Consider the following 10,716-nt stretch of genomic DNA (forward strand, 5'->3'; position numbering starts at 1 on the left):
CCTTAATGGGATGCCGCGCAGCAGCCTTTCCATGTCCTTCGTAGTCATTAGCATTTCAAGATTTTATTACCCTAATTAGATTTCATTAGAAACGCTTGCTAGTCTGTGGTGCAACAAGCCTGACTTTTATTACTCTAGAATTAATTGGATTTCTGCTTGTACAATACAGGGTGTGGGCTTCTGTTTGGTTGACAGTTATGCCGTAATAATTTCCGGTTATGCGAAACTCCTAATGGTGTTGGTTCTCTTCCAGCAACTGCTCTATTTCCTTCTACAGAGAATTAGTTACAAACAGCACGGATACCTCCAAGACTAATTAATATTTCTGCGTATAGATACATTTCCCAATTTATATTTGCGTTGGCATATCACCACGTTCATGGGACATTTTAATAAGAGGACCATACAGTTCTATCTCCGAGCGCTGTGATGTTTTATACATTGAAATACTTCTTCTCTGTGCTAATATGTTGAACACATCCAGCAACGTTTCGAGACCGTCATTTTTGCGTACTTCTCATAATGTCTCCTCTAACGACTTTCATCCTGTCAACGCTTCTTCTGCATTTATCAGCCAGTTTGGTCTGAAAATTTGGATATCGTTGACTTTAACGATATGTTACACTGGCGCGTTTCTGTTGTTTCTCTTTTTGTGGCCGATGCTGAAAATGGACAAGCATCGCACCGGCTCAAGGATGCTGATTATTCATCTGGTTGTTCTGGAACTGGTCATGTGCTGCGTACACATCCCACTGACCTCCGTTATTACCTACATTGGGCAGTACGACGTATTTCCGGTCAACGGCTGTGTGTATGTAGTCTTTCTCTATAACGTCACGAATTACGCCGGGCAGTGGTCCAGTGTCTGCATCGGAATCAACCGTTTTGTGGGGATCCAGTATCCGCTGATTTACAAAAAATGGTCCAGTAAAAGGACAGTCATATGATGGTAACACAAGTAACATACATAAAAACTCTAGCCTATCGCTGGAACATCTGTATAGTTCCCGATTCCAATTTCGATCATTTAGTTGGTGGATTTGATTCAGTTTATATTTTTATCATGGTTTAGTTACGTATAACATGGTTTATTTAACTCTTCGCTTACAACAAATTGTTGGTAGCTCTTGGATCAATATATCTCCGCTGAAACAAAGCTTGTATTTTTTGTAGATGTGCACATGTTGGATCCTTTCGTTCTTCCTCAACTGCCCATTCCTATCCGATGTGCGCGGTCAATACGTCGTCGTCATGCCATATAAAGGCTGTGGATTTCGTCCCACGAAGCATAATGTTTCATATTATCTTTCCTTCCTCGCGATCGGCATTTATGTCCCTAATTTACTCCTGCTGACCATTTATACATCCGTTTCTGTTCTGACAACATGGTGGTTTGGGAAACATCGTGATGCAGCGGCAGAGAATGCCGCTTACAACCGCATTACGCGGCGGCAACTGAAGACTGCCAAGGTGCTGTTTGCTGTCTCGGTGTGGTATTCTGCGTGCTACATTCCTATCGCCGTTCTGGGGCTGATGCTCGTCCCGGTGTATTTGCAACACGTGTTGCTGCTCACCAAGACCATCTATGCTGCCGGTTATGCAGTAGCACCGGTAATTAATAGATTTTATTTTTAGGTTTCTTGATATTGGCTCTTAAGGGATTTGGTCCGGTACATAGTGCCGAATTCGGGCACATACACGGGAACTTTTGCTGTCACGCACTCCTAAACACTTTTTTGCAGTGCTTTATGACATTTTGTACCCAAAAGAAATTTTAAAAATTAATTTAAAATTTGAAAAAATTGGTAAAAAGCTGGTTCGGTATTAAAACGATCTTCATAGTAATGAGAGTTTACGTGCAAAATTTGAAGAGCTTCGGTTCATAATGAGACTTTTGGCACACCTCCGCGCGTTTAAGCTTTCGGATTTTTATTTCATTAATAACTCCCGAACCGGATTTTGCGCGCACAAACGGTTTTTTCGCTTATGTAAACGAATCTTTTGGCTACAAAACATCATAAAGAATGCAAAAAAAGTTTTTGGGAGTGTGCGACTGCGAAACTTGCCGTGGATGTATAGAAATTTGGTGCTATATACCGGACTAAATCCCTTAAAAGTTTTTGATTTTTTCTTTTCAACGTAATTGTCAGTTAAATAATTTCAACGATTTGTACACATTTGACAGATTGTATTTTTTGTGCTGGGACGAGACTACCGCCGTGCACTAACTGTTACGATGTCGAAGATTTGGTGTAGACCACAAGGCGGATCCAATCGTGTGCAGCAAGGTCTAACGGCGAGACCTTCGTCTAACGCACAAGCCCATAGCCATACCGGCACGGCAAAAGTACGGAGGCACAGTAAGCAGCAGTCTTTGGCTCAGCCAAACGCCAGTCCATTACAGCCAAATTAACAGTCACCCGGCAAGTTTCTGGACATCATGAGAAGGAGCGATTTGCTGGAATAGCGGCATTTCAGTAGGCCAGCAGGGTAAAGGGCGGTATCGTACAGATGTTAAGGGGAGCTTTTACAAAGGGCATTCCAAAAATAGCTTTCCTTGATTTGCCTCTTTGTCATTTGAAGTACAGTACTTAATGCACAACTGAAATATTTTTTGTTGCTTAGACCATTATCTAGGATATCGAAGAAAATAAAAATCTTAAGCTTCGGTGAAGAAATGGAGAAAAGAAAAATGAAAAATGTCGAGCTACGTTTGCTGATTTTTCATGGTCGTTCTTTCAAAATTATTCTTTTTGTTGGCACACGCGTTGCTGGAAACTTTTCAACGAAATTTTTGAGTGTTAACTACAAGCATTGTGGTTAGTATTACAATAATGGCAAAATGTCTTAAAAGGTTTAGAGACTAATGTAAGCTATTTTTTTCCAGAAGGCACCAGATTGCTGTATGTTACAACTTTCCCGCTTCCTTGAATTCAATACTCTTCGCTCCAATAAATAGTACAATTTATGGCTTTACTTAGATAATCTCATGCACCCATAAACGTTGGTTTAACTTTGCACCGTCAAAAGCAATTTGTTTCAAGCGTTTTGCCGTCCGGCTGTTGCTTTTCCTTGTTGGTATCTAGTTCCTTATGGTTTTTATTTTCCTAAAAAAAGGCGTCTCAGTAGACTGTTTTGTTTATTAGTCCTTATTGGAAGGTAAAAGATTTCTTAAACAAACTACATTTCGTGCTACCCAAAAAGTAAGCGGGAGTATTGAAAAAAATTCTAAAAACTGCTCAAGAAATCACGAGAAAATGGCAAAGGTTCTTTCCGGTAATTTTTCTCAATTTGAATATAACAAACCCGAGTCATCTGCTATTTCATTCCCTAATGAAAGACGTATGTAGCAATATGGATTTTAGCAGCAGAAGGCGTTTCTGACGGGAGATACAAATTAGGGAAAGTTACTTCTGGAATGCCCTTTGCATCTATCGTAGTATTTCAAGCGCACGATACATTACAGACACACTTTATCTGAGGCTCGCTTCCGTCGAACAGCCGCTGAAACTAAATAAATTCGTCTCAGGACGGGAACAGCTTTGGCGTTTTAGAAACTACGATTTTCTGAAACTCAGTCCCGATCTTATCTTGGAACTACAGAGCTGTATGTCTTCCATTTGTTATTTTTTTTGTTGCAGCAGCAGCGGTTTCTATGCAGGCGTTCAAGTTAAACAACAGCATGCAATGTGGGCGGTATTTTTGCATCAGCACTGAAAATCATCGACAATTTTTACTCGTAGAGCGTTTGCAATAGCACAATAAGCTACACGGATTTGAGATCGCCCCAAATGTAGGTTTGTCCACGAAGTAATGAAACTGAGATAGACTGATGGGTCTAGCAAGAAACGATGCGCTACGGATAACCCGGAAATATGCCTGGCTTCTCCTGCACTTAGGTGTTCTAGAAAGCAAATTCTCATCAGATTATGTACGGTAGATGACTTTCAAATGCCATTCGTAGCCATTGACCTGCGTGACGTTGATGGCGCTAATGCCGGTTTCAGCGCCGGTGGCGGCGCGAGCCAGTTCCGCAAAGACCACCAGAGTGCTTAACAGAGCGGTTCACACCTGTCGGAAATACACTCATCATTACTGCGTGTTATCTCACGTCAGCCGGAGCCAAAATGGAAGCAGCAAACAACACTTATTGACCAGCTACGCCACTGACAGCCCCTGAGTAACAGGAACGCACAGAAATCGCAAATCGATGAATCGCAAACTTGCACCTGCATGGCGCTCTCCCTCGTGATTACCACGCCCGCCACAGTGAAACACCCCGGTGCGCAGCGCCTGCCACGGTGATACATGGTCTTCCGTTCATCCTTTTTCCACTCCTTTTCGAAGGCAAATTTGGGCAACTTGGACCAGTTTTTGACCCTACAAAAAAGTATAGTACGACTTCATACGAAATGTTGAAAACGTTCAACAAAAATTAATAAAATTTTAGAAGCAGTACCTGTTCGCATGAATACGCGCAGGCGAAGATTAGAAGAAAAAAAGAGCAGACGCAATCGATCAGAGCGATGATAGCGGTTACCGCAGGCGGCTGACCGGCCGCATTCCGGCTGCACGTGAAGGTGAAGATGATGGTGCCGGCTAAGGCATTATAGCACTGCAGGCCCACGATCAGCGACAAATGCGCATCCAAATGTCGGACACGTGTCGTTATTTATATCCGTTGGGAATACTCAGCCACACCCACTGTTTCCTTCTTAAGGCCATGGCTATTTTGGCTTTAATGCTAAATTGACATTTTCCGTAAAAACTCAAACATACTAAACGAAGAGTGCTTTATTAGTTGGAAGAAAGTTCAAACCGATAACATCAGTACACTTCGAAATATGAATTTTTGAAGTACGCGACCTAAAGTGGTCACCACTGCATCTAATGATTGGCTCGGCTTACCATTACGTGAGTATATGCAAGCTAGCGAATATGTGATATAAAGTCAATGGAAACATAAATTTGCGATCTACATCTTTTGTCATACCGAGCCATAAAACGTCGCTGGACATCGGTAGAATGAAAGCAAACACAGAAAGACAATAGGTTTTGATCACACGCAAGTGTGATCAAAGCGGACACTCGGCTGTCTGGATAGTCTCTGTTGCGGGATGCATGTGGTGAGTGGAATCAGCCAACATGTGCACAGGAGACATAAACTTGCATGAACTTTCGAAAGGTGCCGCTAAAAATGCAGCCAAATAACTTTGAAAATTAACTTCTAATTTCAGAGTTATAAGACTTTTTTGAAACTCGGGCAACAGATGCAAGAACATCTCAAAAGCTTAATTGCGAGAGCGAATTAAAAATTTTCGGTTTCACTAGAGTTATAACGATAACCAGCAAGTGTAAAAGTGTTTTTTAAAGGCGGTAAATTTAAAAATTTGTTTTTTGAAAAAAGCCCTCGCAAGGTGCAAGAGGACCATGTTCTGGATTTTTTGGTTGGTTAGATGGAATTTTCCCACTAGCGTGTGCAGACTAGTTCCTTTTTTAGTGGAATTATTTTATTTCAAATTTTAAACCGCATCGTTTAAGTTGCGTTTGGGCTGGTTCGTACTGAATTTTTCTTAATTTTCACTGGATACATAGATAGACCTAAATTCCATGTACGTTTCGAAGCAGAAGGAAAAACTGCTCATTTCAAAACGATTAAAGCCAAAATAGCCATGGCCTTAACCAGTCGACCATCCAAGTTTAGAGCAGTAGCACGCTTTCCTTTGCTGCTCAGCAACATGATGGTCAGCATGAAACCCACCAGAAAGTCGTATCCCATGTAGAATATTCGGTCCAAAGCACAGTAGAAGCGGTACACGTATTCCGCAATAACTGGCGATTGAATAAAAGGATAGCGCTGCTGAAAATTCTCGATGCCGCGGGCGACAGAAGGGTCAAACTGTTTGGCGTAAATTCGATACGCATTTTTCATTAGTACGATCAGCAAGAATAGCGCCATACCAAGAGCAACGGCACGAAGCCGTGTTTTGGCTATACGAACGGCAAAACTTTCGTCAAGTGCATGTATCAGTTGCGCAATGCGTCGACCAGACAAGCAGAGCAGGATCATCGCCAGTACATTACCACAGATCTGCGTCACGTCCAGTAGTTTCATAATCTGGGAAGTGAACCAGTTGGATAGATCCCCGTAACCCGACCGGATTGCATCAACCAGAGTAAGAGCCTTAGCGGCCAATATCAACGCAAAGTAGATGGCCAATATGCATTGTAAAAACTTCTTCCATCTCGATGGCTTTTCAGTGGGAGCAAAAACGTAGCCGCAAACGCGCAAGTGCACCATCCATACCATGGTCGCCTCCCAGACTACACCACGGATGTGGCAGCCGTTGTAGAGCGGCACCGCTTGTTTCATTGCCGAAACCATGATTGTCATCCTTTTTTCGAGCTCTAAATGTATTCTGCAAGGAAACAAAGGAATATGGTCTCGCCCGATCAAGGCAGAGAGATGCTAGTGTGTTATTGCCTGCACCTGCCCGACTTTGTTCACGGAAATGATCGATTCAGTACCTCAAATGATCCAGCGTTATCATCATCGAATGCAACTTAGCGTGAACACAGAGACCGGGATAACGGTTGATTGTATGTATTTCAGTATTGCAGTATGCGGATTTTTTAACCAATGCCAGCTACGGTGCCAGGCTGCCAGCTGAGATACCATACGACTGTATTCACACACGTCAAAGAGCCATAATTGTCTTCAGGTTCGATTAGGCCACACAGCTGGCTTTGCACAGAAAGAGTTGTTACTATGAGAAAGCGACCATTATAAATCGTTCGACGCAACCAACCCACTAATAACCCGCCCGTGACTGGTGAAGGCGACTTATTACAGTCTTTTAACGGAAATCAGAGCATTGGATGTCGTGCCACTGTTCCCACAAAAACCCTCCATGACCGGTAAGTTCCTTGTTAAGAACGTTTCCGGAACGTCTCCAACGGAAACCGTAATACGGAGGCGCGGGAATTGGTTTGATTATAAATAAAAACGGAAAAACAGCACACTTTATGTTTCGGTGTTGTGAGTACGGTCGTAGGACAATACGAATGCAAGTATGTTGCGCTCCCTTCATACGATGATACAGTTTCTAATTGCCCTATGAAATTACGACTGGTGTGGACTGTGGAGTACTGTCTAGCTTTGCGATACAACGTCTTTTCAGTAGTCCTCACAACTCGAATGGTAGTGCGACACAGAATCGGCAACTGACCAGCCGGATGGAAGGCTGAGGCTAACCTTTAGAGTCCTTTAGTTCCCATCTTTTCCCCTTTAAAGGACAGACAGTCGAAAAAGCACCAAACGACGGTTAAGAGTAATTAAGAGTCGGACACTAGACTAACATAATATATACCTAGACAGACTTCGTCTGTTTACATTAGACTTGCAGGTTAGAACCGCACAGCATCTACGTAAAACGACAATATCTATGAGAAAGCAAGACGGGCGTTGCACGGGTTGGTAGTTACGGCCACTTTTTATCGGTTCCCTGCGAACGAATCGGCTTCGACGTCCCAATTTTTGAATAAGAATGAGCGTTTTGACGAGAATACATATTATAACGGAGTTTAATCTGAAAAAAGCGTAGAATGTTTCTCGGTTGGATTTCGTGGAGAACGTACCGAAACCCGTCCCCTCTCCTACCTAGCCAAAATTATGCTTTTCTCCTCCCTCATTTTCGCTTTATGAACAATTTGCGTCCTGCTGGAATATATCTCTTATCTACGCGGTGATCACGAATATCGTGTTCTGGCTATGCATGTTATGATGCATACTGTGCTGAATACAGCCGCTCCAAACCATCAGGGAAATCGGCTCGAATGAGCAGCATCTATAGCATCACTTAAGCAATTGCTTTTGTTTTAATTATCTGCATTTCGTTGCTTTATACGGATCTTTCGTTTGCTTTTAACCAAAACTTTTTGTTAGGTTTCTGCAGTTCACAGATAAGACTCATCCCAAACGCGCTGTCATACTAGCTGACTGACAACTTCACGCCAGTTTCTGCGTTATGCATGCACTTGGTAATATACTCGTACATGTACGGAAAGTATTACTGTAATTAAATTTGTATAATTTGTAGCTGAATATTTTGAATCATTATCTCAAGAACCATGCGATGAGTACGTCCGGGCGTTCACTTGTCTGCGTCCGCTTAATAATACAGCTTAGGACAAAATGGTCGCATACCCAACATCTCCACATTCAGTACGAATGCAGCGCAGTGCACTGTACGACTGAGTTCAAAATATCCGTTTCGTACAAGTGCACTGCACCGCTTGCGTACAGAATGCTGGGTATGGGGCTATGCGACCATTTAGTCCTACATTGTACTTGTACATTGCAAAAATATGAACAGCCCGTTATACAGATATCTGTACACCCGTACGCGGTGTATTTTATTTCACTTTCACTACAAATTGAATACTGCACGGAAGAACTGAAAAACCCACACTATTCCTAGATATATTAGAATGCCCGTTGAGGACACTTTTTTTATTTTAGAATTGCTTTACATTTATTCTGTAAGATGGAGACGATTGAAAGGGTTTTTGGGGCTGTACATCAAAGTCACTGGACCAGCCAAGAACAACTTGTTCAGTTTTTCTCGTTTGTTCCGGCGTCTTTGATGCACAGCTCCTACTGTATGTCAACCAACGCATGTTTTCGTTTGCCATAATGGCCCAGGATATTTTTGTTGCGGCTCTGGAGAACAGCAAATCTTTCGCAACAACCACGGCGAGGCACGGATCCACCAACAAGTGTTGAACCTAAAGATCCACACTAAAATGTTCCATTCAGGTTCAATACTTGTTGACCTTCGCAATGAGGTACTGGATGAGAACGACGAGCGCCTTCCCTGAGACGCTTTTCAGTTTTCGGAATCCAGACTCTCCAAAAATATCTATTCGCGTTTCGGACGCCAGTCACACGGTGTTTTCCGCATTGTTCCACATCAAAAACTTGAGAAATTTTTATAGTCTCGTGCATTACCTTGATGGTACCAGTAAAGATCCGAACTAACTCTGCATGCTGGTGCACCACTGGTGCATGCACCGTATGTTTTGTGCACCGTGCACCTTGAGGTATTTTACTACTGTATATTCTGTAGGCGCTCCTTCCCCGATTCTTGCACTGCAGCAAGGACAGGTATTTATGCCTCGTGCACAAATTGTGGATGTTAGTTACAGTTTTGTGCACCAATGGCGCTTGCCGTACTTGCACTAGTATTTGCGTTCTGTTAATTATTTTAATTAACTTGCCTGTTGGCGTCGAGCGAAACTGGTGCATATGTATTCGCGGTTTTACTTTATACTAGTAAAGAACAACGGATAGTAAAACGTCGGTAGTACAACAAGTCAACAACTGTAATACGGTAAAACGCAGAAAACATATTGAGATTAATTCTTAAAAAATAGGGAATTAATTTTAGAAATTAACAGTTAAGTAACAACGCACACGAAGTCAATTTTTAAAACCAAAATCAAGTGCCCAATTATCGGATGGTAATTTACGCAAAACGTTGAAAGAAATACCGTAAACGATCGACCCGCCTACGACTGGAATGCAAAAGTTTAAATTATGCATATTCTCAAACCACAGAAAAAATGGTGAAATTTGATTCTCAAAACAATTTAGGATTAATTCTCGTAAACACCAAACAAAAATATGACATAAACAAAAAAGTCAGTTAACAGCTAACAAATAATAAAATACCAAACTGCCGAAAATAATTTATGTAAAATGATTGTAAAAAAATAAGAATACATTCAACCAGCAAACAAATAGTCAAATAGTAGTCGAAAATTCGGAACTTTTAAATCTTTGAAAATCATATTTAGAAATACAAGTATTTATTCGTTATAATGAAACTTAAACTGGATTGAGTACACCAAAACAGGACGAAAATCCGCCTGCAAGCATTTCAATTACGTAAAAAAATAAGTTCGATTTTCAAGAAAGAAATAGGTTCAGTTTTCAATTCAAAAGAAAAAAATAAGTTCAGTTTGAAGAATTTTCAAACTAAAGAAAAACCTTATTAGAAATTAGAAAATTAATAGCCAAATTCATAGCGTAAATTTAACAAATGAGTTAAGTCGATCTTATCTCGTCTATCGTTTTAAGTCGACCTATATCAGCAGTAGAAAAAAATATTTACTGGAAATAATATCCAAAAGAATAATTTGCTGGAACTTCTGTACTAAGAATGAATTGACCAACCATTCTGTAGGCGCCTGCAGCTGTCGCCGAATCAACATGTATCTTTGGCAGATGCCTTCCGTACAGCAGAATGACGTTTCTCCTTTTAGAACCGGAAATCATCCCAGAATCCTATGGACACCGACAATTATAATTTTTAAAATACAAAAAACGATAGAAGCTGCAAACATACGCCAAAATTATCGTCGGTACTGAAGTGCAATAACACCTATTGAGACCTGGTAATGTTAAAATGTTAACAGCTTTTCGTAGATGCAACGTGGCTTTACTACTAAGCCATGTTAACGTGGCTTGCAGATGTTTGACAGCACGATTATCTTAAAAACCGGTTTTGCGCGATGTTGATAAGCGCAACCAGAATGAAAGCAGAAACGTACTCGTAGTCACGCACAAGACATGTACTCTCGAGTGAGCGTTAAATGCGAAAACAGGCCATTGCCGACACAGGAGTACGAGTACTTCAAAGTTCAAAGCCCTTC

General features: G+C 41.4%; 1 protein-coding gene and 1 long non-coding RNA gene across 3 annotated transcripts; both read right to left on the minus strand.

Moving 5' to 3' along the window:
- Positions 1–3,699: 3,699 nt before the first annotated feature.
- Positions 3,700–4,816, minus strand: LOC129601673 (uncharacterized). Of its 2 annotated transcripts, none has more exons than XR_008692268.1 (4): positions 4,460–4,816; positions 4,230–4,380; positions 3,973–4,071; positions 3,700–3,904 (listed from the first exon to the last, which is right to left on the minus strand). It is a non-coding gene; the product is annotated as an uncharacterized LOC129601673 (long non-coding RNA). The 2 variants fall into 2 exon arrangements; XR_008692269.1 differs by having other exon boundaries at positions 4,196–4,380.
- A 389-nt stretch (positions 4,817–5,205) lies between these two features.
- LOC129601668 (uncharacterized) lies at positions 5,206–10,453 on the minus strand. The gene is made up of 2 exons (XM_055500527.1): positions 10,238–10,453; positions 5,206–6,419 (listed from the first exon to the last, which is right to left on the minus strand). The coding sequence occupies exon 2, from the start codon at positions 6,392–6,394 to the stop codon at positions 5,642–5,644; it is 753 nt and encodes a 250-aa protein (XP_055356502.1). The 5' UTR covers positions 6,395–6,419; positions 10,238–10,453; the 3' UTR covers positions 5,206–5,641.
- Positions 10,454–10,716: the final 263 nt, after the last annotated feature.

This window comes from Paramacrobiotus metropolitanus, unplaced genomic scaffold (assembly GCF_019649055.1).
Source record: "Paramacrobiotus metropolitanus isolate TYO unplaced genomic scaffold, Prichtersi_v1.0 Parri_scaffold0000262, whole genome shotgun sequence".
Taxonomy (NCBI): domain Eukaryota; kingdom Metazoa; phylum Tardigrada; class Eutardigrada; order Parachela; family Macrobiotidae; genus Paramacrobiotus; species Paramacrobiotus metropolitanus.